This window comes from Rhinoderma darwinii, chromosome 2 (genome assembly GCF_050947455.1).
Source record: "Rhinoderma darwinii isolate aRhiDar2 chromosome 2, aRhiDar2.hap1, whole genome shotgun sequence".
Taxonomy (NCBI): Eukaryota; Metazoa; Chordata; class Amphibia; order Anura; family Rhinodermatidae; genus Rhinoderma; species Rhinoderma darwinii.
Genome location: NC_134688.1, coordinates 347,237,598 through 347,258,939, shown reverse-complemented (window position 1 = coordinate 347,258,939; position 21,342 = coordinate 347,237,598). Strand labels below are relative to the sequence as shown.

General features: G+C 45.6%; 1 protein-coding gene across 2 annotated transcripts in view; it reads left to right on the top strand.

Annotated features, from left to right (window-relative positions):
• LOC142741305 (transcription factor ETV7-like) overlaps nucleotides 1–21,342 on the top strand; it is a 111,494-nt gene that overhangs the window by 52,022 nt on the left and 38,130 nt on the right. For both annotated transcript variants that reach the window (XM_075850687.1, XM_075850686.1), the window contains one exon: nucleotides 4,065–4,165. In XM_075850687.1, coding sequence (XP_075706802.1) covers nucleotides 4,065–4,165 — 101 coding nt within the window. The remainder of the gene's footprint in view (nucleotides 1–4,064; nucleotides 4,166–21,342) is intronic.

Genomic DNA, 21,342 nt, shown 5'->3' with positions numbered 1-21,342 from the left:
AGTTCCTGAACCAGTGTTCTATCCATTTTGGGTTACTTCCGGGAAATTTTTCCTCTGACAAAGCCGAAGTGGCCTTCATTATCTCCCTGCTTTCCGGACAGGCCTTGGCATGAGCCTCTCCTTTGTGGGAACAAAATGACCCTGTATTATACAACTGTCAGGCCTATCTTGACACCTTCCAGAAGATTTTTGCTGAACCGGGAAGAGTGTCATCTGCCGCAGCCTCCTTGCTACGTCTCCGTCAGGAATCCATGACCATTGTCCAGTATGTGGTCCGGTTTCGGACTTTAGCCTCTGAACTGAAGTGGAACAACGAGGCTCTGATGGCAGTTTTCTGGCAGGGGTTGTCCAATCCGATTAAGGATGAATTGTTCTCTCGTGAACTACCTCCTTCATTGGACGAGTTGATTTCACTATGTAACAAAGTAGATATCCGTTTCCGAGAGTGAGCTATTGAGCAGCGGAGATCCAGATGTTTCAATTTCAAGTTGGCTCCAAAGTTCCAAGCACCTGAGGTTCCCCCAGAAGAACCAATGCAGTTTGGGCGTGCAAAATTGTCCCCGGAGGAACGTGAGAACAGAATGAATGTGCCTGTATTGCACTGCACCCAGGCACCTATTAGCTTCCTGTCCCAATAGGTCAGGAAACTCCAGAATCTAGACAAGGAAGGAGAGCTTGTTCTAAGTCCTCTGTGCTTCTCTCCTGTACAGAAAAAAGAGACATCGTGCTTCACTATCCCAGTGCTCCTGCACACACCCGTAGGGATTAAACACATCTCTGCCTTCCTAGGCTCTGGAGCTTTATCACCTCAGCTCTTGTATCTGTGAGGAAAATTCAGATTAAATTACTTTCTGGTCCCTTTTCTCTGGCGGGCATCGATGGAAATCGGCTGCCAGATGAGGCTATCCAGGCCCGTACCAAATCACTCTTCATGAATGTGGGAGTCCTGCATCAGGAATTTATTGACTTTCTTGTGGTCCCTAAAACCATCAGTCCAGTTATCTTGGGATACTATGGTTGCAAATTCACGCCCCACATATCGATTGGCAGACACGGGAAATTGTATCTTGGAGTTCTAAGTGTCACTCGTCCTGTTTGAAGAAGGTGACCCCTCTTAGACAACTGATTCCTCTGTGCACCTGAAAGCTTGAGGGTATCATCCCCCGCAGTACTCTTCCTTCACAGATGACTTCAGAAAGTCTCAAGCAGAGAAACTTCCTCCCCATCGTCCCTGGGACTGCACTATTGACTTGCTCCCCAATAGAACTCCTCCTCGTGGGCAGACCTACCCTCTCTCGCTAACCGAAACTCAAGCTATGTCTGAATATATCCAGGAGTATCTTGAATGGGGGTTTATCTGACATTCCTCTTCTCCAGCTGGCGCAGTGTCTTTCTTCGTGGAAAAAAAAAGACGGTGGTCTTCGCCCATGTATTGACTATCGAGAATTGAGCGAGATCACTGTCAAGAATAAGTATCCACTCCCTTTGCTCTCCAAGTTATTTGACCGGATACATGGTGCAACAGTGTTCACTAAGCTCGATCTGTGAGGCGCTTACAATCTCATCCGCATCGTCTGGCGTTGAATGGAAGACAGCCTTTAACACCAGGGATGGCCATTACGAGTACTTAGTCATGCCCTTCGGCCTGAGTAATTCGCCCGCAGTGTTCCAGAGTTTCATAAATGAGATTTTCCGGGACATGCTGTACCACTTCGTTGTCATTTATCTGGACAACATGATCTTTTCCCGTTCCCTTTCGGATCACCGCAACCACGTGCGCCATGTCCTAACCCGACTGAGAGACTATCAACTTTATTGTAAACTGGAGAAGTGTCACTTCGAACAATCCTCCGTTCCGTTTCTGGGATACATTCTGTCGGGCACCAGACTCAAGATGGATCCAGTCAAGGTCCAGGCTATTCAAGACTGGCCTCAACCCACTGGGCTAAAGGCCGTTCAGAGCTTCGTGGGGTTTGCCAACTATTAAGAACCATGGACCCACATCTCAATGGATTTTGTTACCTATCTCCCACCATCTAAAGGGTACAATACCATCTAGGTCGTGGTAGACCGAATCTTCCAAAATGGCGCATTTCACCCCTTTGAAAGGCTTACCCTCAGCGGCTGTCCTGGCTTCTATTTTTATCAGAGACATTTTCTGTCTTCATAGCTGCCCTCAAGAGATTGTGTCTGACCCAGGGTTTCAATTTACATCACGGTTCTGGCAAGCTATCTGTAAAATAATGGGAGCTAAGCTCAATTTCTCCTCAGCCAACCTCCCACAGTCCAACAGACAGACAGAGAGGGTAAACCAAGACCTTGAGAAATTTATAAGACTCTACCTCTCTCCAGCTTAAGACAACTGGGTAGACCTCCTACCGTGGGCAGATTTCGCACATAACAATCTGTTCCACGAATCGTCATCTGAGTCCCCATTCTTCATCAACTATCAGAAGCATCCACGCCTTCCCACTTTTCCAGCTCTTCCCATCTCTGATGTCCCAGCTGCGGATTCCTGCATCCGAGAATTCTCGGACATCTGGTCTCAGGTAAAGACTAATCTTCAGAAAGCATCTGCCAGGTACAAATCCCAGGCGGATGAAAGACACAAAGTTCCAAGATGAGGACCAGGGAACAGAGTCTAGTTGTCCACTCGTTTTATCATACTCAGAGTGCAAACTATGAAATTTGCCCCACGTTACATCGGGCCGTATATTATATCCCAAGTAATAAACCCAGTAGCCTACCGCTTGTCCTTGCCTCTGTTCCTACGCATCCCAAATGTCTTCCATGCCTCTCTCCTTAAGCCTGTAGTCCTCAATAGATTCTTGTCCTCTCGGGCACCTCCCAGTTCCATCCCTGTTGATCAGCATAAGGAATATGAAGTGGATGAAATATTGGACTCCAAGTTATCCAAGGGGATCTTGCACTTCCTCATTAATTGGAAAGGCTACGGTCCTGAGGAGCGCTGTTGGATCAAGAATTCGAACGTGCATGTCCCTCAACTTTTAAAGAAGTTTTATAAGAAATTTCCCGACAAACCGGTTTTGGCGTGTTCAGAGCCCACCCCTAAGGAGGGGGGTATTGTCACAAAATGATGCTCAGTCCGTACTTACCTGGGCAGACGGTTTCAGAGACGGGGCAGGAGCTCCCTCTACTGACTGGAATGCGAGGATACATGCCGGAGCTCCCTCTAGTGGCTGGAATGCAAAATACAATCTGGAACTCCCTCTAGTGGCTAGTACATGGCATTACCTAAATTCTGATAAACTCCCCCCTGACGTTACATGATGCCTAACTATAGGACAGCCCATATAAGCTTCACTCTGAGCACCAACAGGTGCCAGAGTATCAGGTCATTTCTGCCTAGATCCAGCATTGTACTATACCTGATCTGACTTCCGGTGTTACGACTTGTATCGCTGACCTCTGCGTCTGTTCCTGTGATCTTGACCAGTGATTGTATCTATTGTACCTAGATAATGGCACAGCAACCTATTACAGGAAAGTCAATATATTAAAGTGAAACGATCATGCTATACATATTATATATGCTGTTTGATCTGAGTGCATCATGTTATAGAGCAGGAGGAGTTGAGTAGATTGATATATATTCTTGTGGGATAAGATTAATTATAACTTGCAGTTTATCATTCTCGGCTTAGGAGTTCAACGGGTGCAGTGACTCAATGATTGACAACCTTTATGACATGCATAGAGAGATAGCTAGCAGGCACTAAGGACCATCCACTGGATTCCTAAGCCTAAAATTTGTAGGGATTTTAATAATTAAATTAGTAGTTATAATAAAGAACAAGCAATGAAAAGTTGTCCCAATTTTAGTCTTTTATACATGTTTTAACAGCAACTAGACAGCTCTTTGTGTTTTACTGTCTCTTAGTAAATCACAAGATGTTTGACATTATCAGTGCCACATTGGTTATGATACATTTTATTTATATGATTTAAAAAAAGGCCACTTCTTGCAGCAGAATATTATCACAAGTTGAAAAAAATAGCCCATAAACATAGTGAGAATAAATAATTGTACTTATTTCCTGCAGAATCGACCAAACATGACCTATGAGAAGATGTCAAGAGCCCTGCGACAATACTACAAAATAAACCTTTTAAAAAAAGAATTTGGACAGAGGCTAACCTTCAGGTAAATTCTTGTTGAAACCATAAGGATTCTTCCCTTGGTGTTAAAGGGGTTTTCCTGTACAGTAATATTGATGGCCTATTCCTAGGATAGGTCATCAATATATGATTGCTGGGAGTCCGACTCTTGGCACCCCTTCTAAATGATGGGGCCGCTGCTCTCTATTAAGTTCCACGTCCCCTTTATTGTTTACCCAGGCACACCGCCATACATGGTTATGGCTATGCCTTGTTCTACAGCTCAGTCCCATTCACTTGAATAGAACTGAACTGTGGCCCATCATTCAGCTGATCATGTGGGTGCCAGGGGTCGGACCCCTAGTAATTAGATATTACTGGCCTATCAGTAATTACTAGTAGATATTACTGGCCTATCAATGTTACAATCTTGGAAAACCCCCTTAAGTCAAATGAGTAATAATACTGGCCATTCAATATTGAAGGGTTAAAAATATAGTTTTTGGACCCTGTAACCCAATAACATATAATAATTCCCAGAATGTCTACATATAATAATTTGCATACATCTTTTAGATATTTAGAACACTGATATTGGAGCTGAAAATGATTATTACAAAAATAATGTAGCACCTGAATAATAATGCATGCGAATACATTCGCATAAATGTCCTTCAAGTTCAATCAGGGGAAAAAAAGAAAAACGCTCATAACGGAAGAGACAATACACACTAAAGGAGAAATAATTAGTTCCTGACCCTGAGTAGTAAACAGGATCAGCTGCCATTTAATGTGTGAATCTCAGAGTTTGTAGCCTGTATAGAGCATTTATATTTTGGAAAACTTACCAGAAGAAATCTTAAAGGGGTTGTCTGGGCACGGGTCAGTTTATCATCCTGATGATCTATCCACGGGATAGGTCATCAGTATATGATCATGGACACATGGACCCCGCACAGATTTGTTGCTCCGCTGCCTCCGGTCACCGGATGTTATGCAGTGGCCAGTGGCGGAAGCAGATGGCTCCGTACACTGTAAAGTGGCTGTACTGAAGTCCTCCAACACTGCTCCTATTCATTTGAATAGGTGCAGAGCTGCAGAACCGCAGCTCGCCACTATATTGTGACCGGAGCCATCTGCTTCCGGCATGGACATCCACCGATCATATACTGATGACCTATCCTATGGATAGGTCATCAGTACGAAAAACCGCCCCGTGTCCGAATAGTCCCTTTAAGTTCTATTTATCCGCTGCTTCAAGATAGAAAGACACATCCTTTTACGCTGTGGTTTCTATTAAATATATCCTCATGTATGATAATAGAGCACTTGATAATTTTTATTATTATATGATAACTTGGGACCATGTTGCACATTAAACACCCTAGTTCAAGTTATTTATTCTCTTTAGAATATATTCAAGTCAAAATATAGAAGCTACTAATTGAAACTTATATACAATTTTATAGAACGCGAGCCAGTTCAAAGTAACATCATATTTTTCATGGGACATGGGTTCCCTCTAGTAATAAGTGGAGCATTATGTGTAGATACATAAAATAGTATTAGTGTCCCTAGGCATGACATGTTTTGCTACAACTGCAGCGTCTTCATGAGTCCAAGACATAACAATACTTAATTATGAAACACTCTAAGAAGGACATCAAAAGAACAAAAGTGTTGTAATGATGGGGGTAGGGAAATGGACAAGTGAGCCCTAATCTACCCGCCACTCTGTCCCTGCCTACTTGCAACGACCCGCCCTAGGCGACGGGGTACAACTGGGCGGCGGTCCCTACGCTCAGTAAGTGAACGAGACAAACAGACAAGGGTAACAAAGCTAATGGAAAAGGGGCAGTTGCCCACGGCAACACCGTGAGCAACAAGAGTGGTGAACGAGCCGAGTCAAACCAGGAGTGTACGAGGTACCAAACGCAGAGCAGGAGAGTAGTCAGTAAGCCAGGGTCAGTATGGAGCAGGATCAAATAGTCAGAAGCTGTAGCTGGGCCGGGAAACCACAAGAGAAGAATCACAAGCAAGGAGGAACAGGAAAGGCAGGTATAAATAGACAGAGGGCGGAAGCTAGCTCCGTCTGGCCAGGCTGCGATAGGCTCTCCCACTCCTAAGCCTGCCAGCCTGAGTGGTGGAAGCTGGAGTCAGTCTCAGAGACATAGACTCAGGTGCAGACTGATTGCCTATGGGCGTATCCACAGAAGTTGTGCCTGGCAGATCCTTTACAGTACCCCCCCTTTTATGAGGGCCACCGGACCCTTTCTAAGTGGACCTGGTTTATTGGGGAAACGGAGGTGGAACTTCCTGACCAATACCCCAGCGTGAACATCCCGGGCGGGTACCCAAGTCCTCTCCTCAGGCCCGTATCCTCTCCAATGGACCAGGTACTTGAGGGAGCCTTGGACCATCCTGCTGTCCACAATCTTGGCCACCTCGAATTCCACCCCCTCAGGGGTGAGAACGGGAACAGGAGGTTTCCTCGAGGGAGCCAAGGAGAAGGCCCACTCTTGGGGCCCTTCCTGGAGCCGGGACATAATTATACCCACCCGCTGGCTCTCAGAACCTGAGGAGTGAGGTTTTAAGCGAAAGTAGAGCCTTCAACTCTCCCGAAAGGAGAGAAAAGTCTTCCGGTCCCCTGAGAACCGGTCAGGCAACTTGAGGTGGGGTTCAAGAGGTGAGGTGAGGGGCACTACCATGGTAGCGTCAGGCTGGTTGACCCTCTGAGCCAGGGCCTGGAACTGTAGGGAGAGACCCTGCATTTGCTGGGCCAGGGTCTCAAGGGGGTCCATAGTAGAGTCAGGGACCAGGGTAGACTAGGTAGTGAGGCTTGTGATTATGTAATGATGGGGGTAGGGAAACGGACAAGTGAGCCCTAATCTACCCGCCACTCTGTCCCTGCCTACTTGCAACGACCCGCCCTAGGCGACGGGGTACAACTGGGCGGCGGTCCCTACGCTCAGTAAGTGCACGAGACAAACAGACAAGGGAACACAAAGCAAAGGGAAAGGGGCAGTTGCCCACGGCAACACCGTGAGCAACAAGAGTGGTGAACGAGCCGAGTCAAACCAGGAGTGTACGAGGTACCAAACGCAGAGCAGGAGAGTAGTCAGTAAGCCAGGGTCAGTATGTAGCAGGATCAAATAGTCAGAAGCTGTAGCAGGGCCAGGAAACCACAAGAGAAGAATCACAAGCAAGGAGGAACAGGAAAGGCAGGTATAAATAGACAGAGGGCGAAAGCTAGCTCCGTCTCGCCAGGCTGCGATAGGCTCTCCCACTCCTAAGCCTGCCAGCCTGAGTGGTGGAAGCTGGAGTCAGTCTCAGAGACATAAACTCAGGTGCAGACTGATTGCCTATGGGCGTATCCACAGAAGTTGTGCCTGGCAGATCCTTTACAAGTGTTCAGGAATTCACAAGGAAGAGACTGGCCAAAAATGTGATTCTTGGAAGAGTAGAAAGGAAACACTTCTACTTACTTAGAGTAGCATTAATGCTCGTCTCATATTTGCCAAAAACAACTGGATGAATGCCAAGCCATATAGAATAAGGTTCTATCAGACAAAACACACAGGGTTCATTATAACTGGCAGAAGATAAAGAAGGCAGTTTATAAGTAACAACATCATACCAATGGCTAAACTGCATAAAGGTAAGGTTATTGAGGATACTTTGCTGCCCCTGGACCTGGACAACGTGTCATTATTTTAATAAACCACTAATTCTGCACTGTACTATAACATCAGTTCAGTCATGAGTGTAGTACACTCTTGTCTCTGCACAGTAGAATGGTATAGCCCATGTATTATTCCTAAGCAATTTTTCCTCTAAGCTAGGGCTACAGGGCGACTTTTGGCAGTGACACCGGTTGCATGGCCAAATATTGCTGTGTGCCTCTGTATTGCAAATAATTTAAATGAATTTGGATGAATTGCAAACCGCAGGTTGCCGCGACCCTGACCCTAACCAGTAGGTCCCAACACAGCCAAATTCACTTTAATTACGTGCGATTCACACAGGGGCACACAGCGACCTGTGTCGCAGCTAAAGTTGCCATGTAGCCCTATCCTTAAAGGGGTTTCCAGAGTTAAAATGTGTTTGTGTTAATGCTTTTAACTTATGAATGCAAATCCAATTGTAATGTATTTACTGTTTCCAAATTGGCCCCTTTTCCAGATACTGGCGTGGGGCACATGCCTGGGGACGTCACTCTCTGGCCGCTGTGTTGATCATCAATTTCCTTCCGGGTATACAACTAGTCACTAGCGATGTGCCATGTATGGGCTGTTCTATTATACAGCCAGTAACGCGCATGCGGGGTACAGGCTGTATTTCAAAATAGCCCATACACGGCACGTCACTAGTGACGTGTCGTATACCCGGAAGTTATTTGATGATAAGAGTGACGTCACCAGGCATGTGCCCCACGGCAGCATCTGGAAACGGGGCGAATTTGGAAACTGGGCGAATTTGGAAACTGGAAGTACATTACAAATGTATTTACATTTATAAGTTAAAAGCATTAACACATACACGTTTTAACTTGGAAAAACCCCATAAAGCTGCATGGCAGTGTGGCTGCGCAGCTTAGAAGCTTCCCCCATAAAGGGGTTGTATAGACTTAGATGCTTCCCAGAAATAGCTCCACTCCTGTCCATCTGGTATGTTACGTCTGGTATTGCAGCTTCTCATGTATACAAATTGCCGTTGTTATCATATAATTTAATAGAAATGGGGCTTGTTTTTTGCGGAGCGAGCTTTCGTTTTTATTCATACCATTTTGAGGTACATAAGACTTTTTGATCACTTTTTAATTCATTTTTTGTGGGAGATGAGGTGATCAAAAAACAGCGATTCTGGTGCTTTACATTTTTTTTTGTTGTACTGTGTTCATTGTGCTGGTTAAATAATGTTATATGTTAGAAGTTCGTACATTTATGTAAGCGCCGATACCAGCTATGTTAATTTTTTTTTTACTTTGCATTTGGGGGAAAATGAGAATGGTGTTTTTTTAATATTTTTATTTTTTATACAAAAAATCTTTATTTAACTCTATTTTATTTTAGTTCCCCTAGGGGACTTGAACCAGCGATTATTGGATCACTTGCATGATATACTGCAGTAATAATGTACTGCAGTTCATCATGATTTTTATAGGCTCCAATTAAGTCTTACCTCTGAGACAAATCAAGCAATCAAGGCAAGAAATCCAGAGAGGCAGGAATCAAGAGAACCTGGACAACAGATTCAGCAGTGGAGCTGTCCAAACTTTCAGATGGCTGAAAGAGAAGAGCTACTGCCTGAGATGCAGAAGTTTCTGGGTTCAAATTCTATCAATGCTCCCTTTTTTCCAAGATGTCCTCTGGACGCCCTAGGGGCTTTTGTTTTTGTTTTTTTTAGGTTATCTCTGATTAAATTCTTTTGTAAGTTTAGAAGCATGAACATTTTGCATCAAAAAAGCAGGATGCACATTCATAGATTTAGGAAGATTTAAATGAACAGGACTTCATCAATTTGAGCGAAAATTAGCTTTCCGGTGTTTATCAGCAGCCTATTTAAATACATGTTTAGCATCGTGCAAACTCTCAACAATCTTTTCTTTAACCTTTTGTAAGATCCAGCTATTATCAATTACATCTAATTTCATGAACTTAGATGTGATTGATAATAGCTGGACCTGAGTGTTAGAGACACACAAGACCAGCGTTCACCGAGACCTGACAGATTCATCTTTGACCGCAAGATACAGCTTCAATGTATACAGGGTACATAAAAGCTTTTTCCGTAAAGCCGATGTAGCATATTACGGGTTCATGGACTTGCTATTGAGCCCTTACTCCGATTTGTGTTTTATTTTTTTTTATTTTTTCACTTTTTCTTCACTATGGGGGCTGCCATTTTTTTTTACCATTTCTGTATGTGTCGATTAATGACACATACAGACATGGAATACGGCAGCTACCATCCCATAGTGAATGCGAACGGGGCCCGTTCCATCCACTATGCTGTACGCCGTCTGTGTGGGAACGGCGCATGCGCCGCTCCCACACAGTCCAAGTTGAACTGTGCGACGTCCGGCGCCATTTTCCTGTGGACCGGAAGTCGCGGCCGGACAGTAAGATTACTACTTCCGGTCGCGGCTTCCGGACTTGTGCAGTTGGAGCGGCGGTAGCAGACGGAGCGGACGGACCGGAGGGAGCGGCGGCGGCAGGAGCAGGTAAGTTATTTCTATGTATGTTCGTGTTTCAGTGTGTGTTTACTACTGTATGTTAACCTACTACACTGTGTGTTAGCTCAAAAAATGGCGACACACAGTGTAGGAGGTTTGACCGTTCAATCCCCTCGTTTCTCCCGGCACTAGCCAGGATAAAGGAGGGGGGTTCTGAGAGCTCACTAGAGCGAGTGAGTTTTCTCAAATTTTGCAGCATAAAGCAATGTAGTTGCTTTACCACATGCAATGCTGCAATTTTGGGAATTGCTCCATCTAGTGACCAGTGCTGGGAAATATTATAAATTAGAATCTAATTTATAATATTTCCTGACTCGTGAAAAAAATAAAAAAATTAGAACAATGTCTAATCACCTATACACTAACTGTTTAGCTAAAAAAAAAAAAATGTTTTTCTAGCGACACATTACCTTTAATGTTGCGATTTCAATGTTGAAGGGTGTATTAGGCCATGCCTCTGGCGCGGCCGAATGGGCATGTAGCCAGGGCACGTCTGAGGGCCTTTGTTAGGCCCCCGACTGCCATGGCAACCCATCAGCGGCCAGCGATTGTGTTCGCAGGCCGCCGATGGGTTGACAGAAGGAGCCCCCTCCCTCTGTGAATACACTAAGTGACACCAAACAATTCTAACACCATTACTAAAAATGAAGTGATCAATCTCTCTACACATCCCCTCACTCAAATTCAAATACAGGTCCTGGAGAGGGACCTGTCCTTTGTCCTGACGGAGAAATTTGACTCCTTCGTCTGGACCAAGGACATAGCCCTATTCTCCAGAAAACTGCACTGGCATAAATTTTTTTGTGAGAAAAATAAAAGGACCTGTCAGGACTTTCATTTGGATCCTGTTGATCTAGACACAGCAAATGACGTTGTAGATCTCTTGGAAGATAATATCAGAGACAGAAGCAAGGGACCTTTCACTAATCTAAGATCGACAAGTACCAAAATGCCACCAATATGTAATAACCCAAATATAGAGATTTTCAGGAGACTAGTAGAGGAGGATCTAAGGGCTCTTGAAGGCCAGGAACCTATACATAGAAATATGACAAGGGAGGAATCTAGAACTCTGAATAATCTATCGGCAAATAAAAAAATAACAATAAAACCTTCTGACAAAGGGGGTAACGTAGTGGTGATGGACACGGGCCCCTATCTAGATATGTGCAACACAATTCTCTTTGACTCAGCAACATATCATCGATTGCAAGGCAGCCCTTTGGAAATATTTATGGGAGAACTGAGGATAATTCTGGAGAGGGCATTACAGAATGACATCATTAACCCCTTCAGGACGTAGCCCTTTTTCAAATTTTCACTTTTGTTTCTTTCTCCCCACATTTCAAAAGCTATCATTTTTTTATTTTTCCATCTATATAGCTATACGAGGGCTTGATTTTTGCAGGACAAGTTGTAGTTTTTCATGGCACCATTTATTGTACCGCATAATGTACTGGGAAGCTGAAAAAAAAATATTTGAGGGGTGAAATGGGCAAAAAGCAGTAATTACGTCATATTTTGGGGGGTTTTGTTTTTACGGCGTCCATCAGGCGTTAAAAACTACATATTCACCTTATTCTACAGGTTGATAAGATTACGGCGATACCAAATTTATATGTTTTGTTTTATGATTTACCACTTTTTAAAAAATAAAACCATTTGCTAAATTTACTAAAACTTTTGTGTCGCCGTATTCTGAGAGCCATAACTTTTTTATTTTTCCATCAATTTAGCAATGTGAGGGCTTAAGTTTTGCGGGGCGAGCTGTAGTTTTCACCCATACCATTTTGGGGAATATGTGACCTTTTGATCATTTTCTATTTCATTTTTTTGGAGCGCTAATGTGACCAAAAAACATCAATTTGCGTGTTTTATATATATATATTTTTACAGCATTCACCGAGCGGGTTAAACAACGCTATACTGTCATAGTTCAGACTTTTACGGACGCGGTAATACCAGTTATGTTAACTTTTATTTTTTTTAACATTGATTTAGTGGAAAAATGTGAAAAGGTTTTTTTTTTTAACATTTGATACTTTATTGTTTTTAGAACATAACAAAAATCTTTATTTAACTGTTTTTTTACTTTTTTTATTAGTCCCCCTAGGAGACTTGAAGCAGCGATTGTTGGATCGCTTGCATGATATACTGCAATACTAATGTATTGCAGTATATCGTGATTCTGACAGTCTCCTTTGAAGCCCTGCAGGCGGAGCTTCAAAAGAGTACAAAGATGGCGGACCTTGGGGCTTTTGTTCGGCCCCCAGACTGCCATAGCAACCGTTGTAACCGGCAAACCGTGCCGCTCGGGGGGGTGCGATCGCGAGTTTGAGGGGGCGCCCCCCTGATTCTAACACTTTAAATGCCACGGTCGTGATTGATTGTGGCATTTAAGGTGTTAAACGGGCGGAATCAAAGTGAACTTTGATTCCACTCATTGCAGGGAGGTGTCGGCTGCGTGTAACAGCCATCACCCGCTGTGTATGGAGCGAGCTCAGCCCGTGAGCTCGCTCCATACTTCCCCTTAACCCTCATCACGTACAGTTACGTGATTTTGCGTGAAGGGGTTAGTAAAATGGAACACCAATTTCTATCCCAAGAAAATCCCAAAGTGGCAACTTTTTATACAATTCCGAAGATACACAAAGGGACTAACCCTCTCAAGATGAGACCTATAATCTCTGGGTTTGACAGCCTAAACCAGAACATAGGAATATACATTGATAGAATCTTGCGCCCATTTGTGCTGAGTCACCCTTCATACATTAGAGACACTACAGATTTACTTCTAAAACTAGAGGGCATAGTCATGGAGAATAACATGATTTTTGTCTCCATTTATGTTGTAGCATTATACAGTTCAATTCAGCACCAGTTCGGATTGGAATCTGTTTCCCACTTTTTGAAAATGAGAGGAAACCATCTTATTGCACATAATGCATTTGTTATGGAATTATTGGAGTTCAACTTGACCAAAAATGTATTTCTGTTCAAGGACCATTACTTCCACCAGCTCAGGGGCACTGCTATGGGAAGCCCATGCGCCCCCTCATATGTGAACCTGTTCCTGGGCTGGTGGGAGGCAAATATAGTCTTTGCACATACCAATAGCAAATGGCATGAATCAATAGGCCTATGGCTGAGATTCATTGATGATATTTTCATCCTATGGATAGGTAACCAAGAAGAATTCCGGGACTTTATTCGTGACTTAAATACTAACCAAATAGGACTTAGATTCACCTCAGAGAGTGATACAGATAACCTGGCCTTCTTGGATGTGGGAATCTCAAGGGGGGATAAAGGTAGGATTATAGCTGATGTATTCAGAAAGTCTACCACAACAAACAGTCTCCTGAGGTGGGAGAGCTCCCAACCATATGCCCTAAAAAAATGGTATACCTAAGAGACAATACCTCCGCTTCAGGAGGAACTGTTCTAACATGAAGACTTACTACAAGCAGAGGATTTGAGAAACAGGTTTCTACAGAGGGGATACCCCAAGAGAATCCTGAAAGAAGCATTTAACAATGCAGTGGGAATGAAAAGATGTGACCTTCTGATACCCAATAAAGCAAAAGAACAGAAAGACAACATGATGCGCATCATAGGGACATATGATGGTTCTCACATAGAAATAAGGGAAATAATTAACAAGCACTGTGGAATATTAATGGAAGATGAAGACCTTAGACAAGCTATAGGTGGGAGACCCCAAATCACATTCAGAAGAAGCAAAAGCCTGAAGGATAAACTAGTGTGAAGCCACTTTGTAGATGAACCCCCTGAAACATGCTGGCTCCTGGGGACCTTTAGATGCGTTAGATGTCTCGCCTGTGAAGCAGTTTGTAATGTCCGTGGCTGCGGGCTGTCAGCTCCGTTCTCCCCCTGACAGCCGCAGCCACGAGTCGGCAAGCGCTGGCCCCAGCCTCCTCCTCAGGAGAAGCCAGTGCTCGCGTCTACTCACCACAGCCGGATCCCGTAAAGGGGCATCGCGTGCACAGGACCTCGTTCATGAACCTTGACCGGTGAGTACTCTGGACTATAATAGGGGTCCAGCCCCCTAGTTCTATGCCTGAGCTTTGTTGTGTATTCCTAGTCTGTCTTGCATATGGCCCCCTAGTGTTTCCTGCTCCCAGTGTTCCTGTATCCTATTACTTGTATCCTGATCCAGTCCCCTGCTGCGTTGGATACCACGCATGTTCTGCTTCTCCACACCTGACATCCACCTGCTGCCAAGTTCCTGCCAAGCCTGCATTGCTACTGTCCGAGCTGCCACAGGTACCCTATACAAACTATAGACTTTGACCTGCGTCCTGTAGGCCAGCTGCCTTACCGCCAAGACGGTACGGCCCAGTGGGTCCACAGACCCTTCGTGACAGTAAGCTCAGGCTATGGACCCCGCTGGTCGACCAAGACCATGACGACGTCACAGGAGATGCGGGCGGATTTGCTGGACCTCCAGTCTCTACAAGAACAACTCCTCCAGGCTTTGAACATTCTCGTAAGTCAGCAGGAGGCACGAGCTGCCGTTCCTCCTACTACACCTCCTGGTAGTGTTGATCCTCAGACTACACCTCCTGGCAGTGTCGATCCGCTTTTTTCTTTGCCTCTTTTCTTTGCCGCTATGATGGAGACGCAGGTTCCTGCCGTGGATTTTTGAATCAGTGCCAGATCCACTTCAGCCTGTATTCTAGGGCATTTTCATCTGACGGCGCAAGGGTCGCTTTCATCATCTCTCTCCTCACTGGCAAGGCCGTTGCATGGGCAAACCCTATCTGGGAGAGACAAGGACCAGAGACCCGTGACTTCCAAGCCTTTCTCCGGACTTTTCGAATGGTGTTTGAGGAGCCTGGACGTGTCTCATCTGCAGCGGCTACCTTGATTAAACTACGCCAAGGAGACACCTCCGTGTGCGAGTACGCCATCCACTTCCGCACCCGGGCCGGAGAACTGTTATGGAACAATGAGGCCCTGGTAGCTGCATTCTGGCATGGACTGTCTCCTAAAATTAAGGACGAACTTGCCGCTCGAGACCTGCCATCTACCCTGGATGACCTCATCCTTCTGTCCGCCCGGATTGATATGCGGATCCGAGAACGCCTCCAAGAGGTTAGTCGGGAGGGAGACCCTCCTAGTCTGGTACCTACTTTGCAGCAACCCCTGCTGTCCTCAGATGTCGATCCTCCTAAGGAGTCTGTGATGATGGACCAAGGTAAGCTATCCACCCAGGAGAGACAACGTAGACGCACTTCGGTACTTTGTCTATATTGCGGCTTCGGTGGCCATCTTGTGCGCCTGTGCCCTCAAAAGCCCCAAAGCCTAGGGTTGCTAGGAGTTGCAACCCTGGGTAAAAAAGGACTTCCGTCCAAATTGTCCTTACCCGTGACCATAGTGTCTGGCGGGAGAACGCATCATGTCTCTGCGTATCTGGACTCTGGATCCGCTGCAAATTTTATCCGTAGAGACCTGGTGGACCTTCTTCAATTGCCTACTACCCCTATGGAGAGCCCGTTGACAATTGCTTCAGTGGATGGCCTACCCCTGCCAGACCCAGTTATTGCTGTGACCAAACCACTGAGGCTCCAAGTAGGGGCTCTCCACTCCGAACTGCTGTCATTCTATGTCCTACCCAGAGCCGTTGACCCTGTGTTGCTGGGCCTGCCTTGGCTCCGATTGCATGCCCCAGTCCTCAACTGGAACTCTGGAGAGGTTCTCCAGCGGGGCACCGAGTGTCACAATCATTGCCTGGGACAGATTAGTTCGGCTCAGCCTCCTGTGCCTCAGTCACTGGCAGGATTGCCTAGTCATTTTACTTCATTTGCGGACGTCTTCAGCAAGAAAGAGGCGGAGACACTGCCCCCACATCGGGAATATGACTGTCCTATCGAGCTGGTTCCTGGTGCTTCCCTTCCCCGTGGTAGGGTATATCCTCTCTCTCTGCCAGAGACTCTGTCTATGTCTGCCTATGTTAGAGAGAACTTGGAGCGGGGCTTCATATGCAAGTCTTCCTCCCTGGCAGGAGCCGGGTTATTCTTCCTCAAAAAGAAGGATGGTTCTCTTCGTCCCTGTATAGACTACCGAGGTCTCAACTAGATCACGGCGAAAAATAAGTATCCATTGCCATTGATCTCAGAAATATTTGATTGTATACGTGGTGCCAAGATTTTTTCCAAGTAGACCTGCGGGGGGCTTACAACCTAATCCGCATTCGCCAGGGTGATGAATGGAAGACTGCATTTAACACCCGTGATGGACACTATGAGTATCTAGAAATGCCCTTCGGCTTGTGTAATGCCCCTCCGGTCTTCCAGGAGTTTATTAATGACATTTTCCGTGACCTCCTCTATGTTTGTGTAGTAGTCTATCTTGATGACATCTTGATTTTTTTCTCCAGATCCTATGACTCATCAGAAGCATGTCCGTCAAGTCTTGCTGCGGTTAAGGGAGAATAATCTGTACGCCAAATTGGGGAAGTGCGAATTTGAGAGAGATACTCTACCCTTCCTGGGCTACATCATCTCGAATAGAGATCTCAAGATGGATCCTGAAAAGGTAAAGTCTGTCCTGGAATGGCCACGTCCTCAAGGCTTGAGGGCCATACAGGGCTTTCTGGGATTCGCCAGTTTTTACAGACAGTTCATCCCAAACTTCTCTTCACTGACATCTCCTATCTTTAACCTCACCAAGGGGCATGTACGCCAAGGTGTGGACTCCTGAGGCAGAGTCCGCATTCAATACTCTGAAGAGTGCCTTCATGTCAGCCTCTATCTTCCATCATCCAGACGTCTCTCTACAGTTCTTGTTGGAGGTGGATGCATCCTCTGTCAGTGCTGGTGCACTCCTGTTCAAGAGAGGCTCCAAGGGCAAGTCTAGGGTATGTGGATATTTCTCCAGGGAGGACTTTTGTGCGCATGGCTGACCGAAGGAGGGTCCTCCGCTGGTGACATGCCTCTAGACTGGCAGGTCACGCGGGGATCCGTAAGACCCGGGATTTGATTGCCCATCATTTCTGGTGGCCCACTCTGCCCAAAGTTGTTATGGACTTTGTTTCCTCCTGCTCTGTGTGTGCAGCTAAGAAGGTCGCTCACTCCAGACCCGCTGGTCTGCTCCAGGCATTGCCTGTGCCGGATGTTCCCTGGCAGCATATAGCTATGGACTTTGTTATTGACCTGCCTCTCTCTGCCGGATGCAGTACTGTCTGGGTGGTGGTGGATCGATTTTCGAAAATGGCCCACTTCGTTCCTCTGACCGGTCTTCCATCTGCTCCTTAACTGGCCAAGCTGTTTATCCAACACATCTTCTGCCTGCACGGCTTGCCGCAGCATATTGTGTCTGATCGGGGGGTTCAGTTCACCTCGAGGTTCTGGAGAGCCCTTTGCGGACTTCTACGTGAGAAGTTGGACTTTTCCTCGGCCTACCATCCTCAGTCCAATGGACTCGAGGATCAATCAAATCTTGGAGAACTACCTGCGTCACTTCGTCTCTAGGCAGCATGATGACTGGGTGCAGTTGCTTCCGTGGGCTGAATTCTCCCACAACAATCATACCAGCAAGTCCACTAGGAACACTCCGTTCTTCATAGTCCTTGGCCAACACCCACGAATACCTCTCCCGGTTCCTGATTCATCCAAGGTACCAGCTGCTGACACGGCCTTTAGGGACTTTCTACAGATTTAGCGGCAGACTCGATCCTTCATCCTGCTGGCAGTTGACCGTATGAAACGGAGGGCGGACACAAGGAGAAGACACAAAGGTCTGGCTGTCCTCCAGGAACATTCGACTAAGGGTGCCGTCATGCAAGTTTGCTCCCAGGTTCCTCGGACCATTCGAGATCCTACAACAGATCAACCCTGTAGCCTATAAGCTTTGGCTGCCTACTACCCTCAAGGTCCCCAACTCCTTCCATGTATCCCTCCTGAAGCCAGTGGTCCTGAACCGCTACACCAAGACTCCTAGCCCTGTGGTTGTCGCCAGCGGCCCTTCAGACACCTTTGAGGTTCAAGAGATCCTAGACACCAAAAGATTGAGAGGAAAGACCTTTTATTTGGTGGATTGGAGGGGATTTAGTCCTGAAGAGAGGTCTTGGGAGCCAGAGGAGAACCTCAATGCTCCTGCTCTTCTGAAAAAGTTTCTCTTTCGCTCTGGTCCCAAGAAGAGGGGGCGTAAGAGGGGGGATACTGTAATGTCCGTGGCTGCGGGCTGTCAGCTCCGTTCTCCGCCTGACAGCCGCAGCCACGAGTCGGCAAGCGCTGGCCCCAGCCTCCTCCTCAGGAGAAGCCAGCGCTCGCGTCTACTCACCACAGCCGGACCTCATTCATGAACCTTGACCCGTGAGTACTCTGGACTATAAGAGGGGTCCAGCCCCCTAGTTCTATGCCTGAGCTTTGTTCTGTATTCCTAGTCTGTCTTGCATATGGCCCCCTAGTGTTTCCTGCTCCCAGTGTTCCTGTTCCTGTAATCTATTACTTGTATCCTGATCTAGTGCCGTGCTGCGTTGGATACCACGCCTGTTCTGATTCTCCACACCTGACGTCCACCTGCTGCCAAGTTCCTGCCAAACCTGCCCTGCTACATCTCCGAGCTGCCACAGGTACCCTATACGAACTATAGACTTTTACCTGCATACTGTTGGCCAGCTGCCTTACCGCCAAGATGGTACAGCCCAGTGGGTCCACAGACCCTTCATGACACAGTTGAGGTATCTAGGGCATTTACTAGTGCGACGACAGGCATTGGATACCTGAATAAACAGTTTATTAATTGTAAATATAGAGGGGTGATATATTTAGCTAAATGTACGTGCCCTAATGATTATGTGGGGAAGACTAAAAGAGAGTTCAGGAGACGCATCAGGGATCATTATAATGATATCATAAACAAAAGAGACACTACAATATCAAGACACATTTGTTCGGCACATAGGGTAAACACAAAATCCATCAGATTCCAGGGTATACAACATATTGAACCTAGCCCTAGAGGTGGCAACTGGGATAAATTATTATTACAGAGAGAGTCGAGATGGATATACAAGATGAGATCGGTATCTCCAGACGGTGTGAATGAAAATGTGAATTTTGCATGTTTCCTATAGGGATTGGGTTAGACTACGCATATAGAGGGGAGGGGAAGGATGCAATATACGATCCTCGTATAAGATTCTGACTATACTCTGAACAAAAATCTTAACACAGGAACCAATACCCTATACTTAATTGACACTTATATGTTATGTATGTCAGTATATGTCCTTATAAGTAAATGTGTGATGTTCCACGTTTTAACAGCTTATTAAAAGCTAAGTTTTATATTTACTCCTTCTGCAGCTTTATAATATAATCACTATTGACCGCGGCATTTAAGGTGTCAAATGGCAAGATTGGAGGTTTCTCCAATCCTAGCTGTTGCAGCGGATGCCCAGCAGTCAGTAACAGCCAGGCTCCCGCAGTGATCGTGCGAGCACAGCTTCTGTGCCCGCGCGATCAGAAGCATGTATGTGATTGTATGCTAAGCTGTTAATTTAATGAGAGCATTCAAGTTTCGAACTAACTTTCTGTAGACATTAGCAAAACCAATAAATTACTGAATTTTCCATTTTTTGGGGTTGGCCAATCAACACCAGCCAGTCCATACTGAGATGTGCTGGAGATATACTGTACCCAAAGAAATTGAATTGTAGTCTATTCAAAATTACATTTCTCAAGTTTAATATATACAGTGAAGGAAATAAGTATTTGATCCCTTGCTGATTTTGTAAGTTTGCCCACTGTCAAAGACATGAACAGTCTAGAATTTTTAGGCTAGGTTAATTTTACCAGTGAGAGATAGATTATATTTAAAAAAAAACTGAAAAACACATTGTTAAAATTATATATATTTATTTGCATTGTGCACAGAGAAATAAGTATTTGATCCCTTTGGCAAACAAGACTTAATACTTGGTGGCAAAACCCTTGTTGGCAAGCACAGCAGTCAGACGTTTTTTGTAGTTGCACACATGTTAGATGGAATTTTGGCCCACTCCTCTTTGCAGATCATCTGTAAATCATTAAGATTTCGAGGCTGTTGCTTGGCAACTCGGATCTTCAGCTCCCTCCATAAGTTTTCGATGGGATTAAGGTCTGGAGACTGGCTAGGCCACTCCATGACCTTAATGTGCTTCTTTTTGAGCCACTCCTTTGTTGCCTTGGCTGTATGTTTCGGGTCATTGTCGTGCTGGAAGACCCAGCCACGAGCCATTTTTAATGTCCTGGTGGAGGGAAGGAGGTTGTCACTCAGGATTTGCCGGTACATGGCTCCATCCATTCTCCCATTGATGCGGTGAAGTAGTCCTGTGCCCTTAGCAGAGAAACACCCCCAAAACATAATGTTTCCAACTCCATGCTTGACAGTGGGGACGGTGTTCTTTGGGTTATAGGCAGCATTTCTCTTCCTCCAAACACGGCGAGTTGAGTTAATGCCAAAGAGCTCAATTTTAGTCTCATCTGACCACAGCACCTTCTCCCAATCACTCTCAGAATCATCCAGATGTCCATTTGCAAACTTCAGACGGGCCTGTACATGTGCCTTCTTGAGCAGGGGGACCTTGCAGGCACTGCAGGATTTTAATCCATTACGGCGTAATGTGTTACCAATGGTTTTCAAGGCAGCTGTGGTCCCAGCTGCCTTGAGATCATTAACAAGTTCCCCCCGTGTAGTTTTCGGCTGAGCTCTCACCTTCCTCAGGATCAAGGATACCCCACGAGGTGAGATTTTGCATGGAGCCCCAGATCGATGTCGATTGACAGTAATTTTGTATGTCTTCCATTTTCTTACTATTGCACCAACAGTTGTCTCCTTCTCACCCAGCGTCTTACTTATGGTTTTGTAGCCCATTCCAGCCTTGTGCAGGTCTATGATTTTGTCCCTGACATCCTTAGAAAGCTCTTTGGTCTTGCCCATGTTGTAGAGGTTAGAGTCAGACTGATTAATTGAGTCTG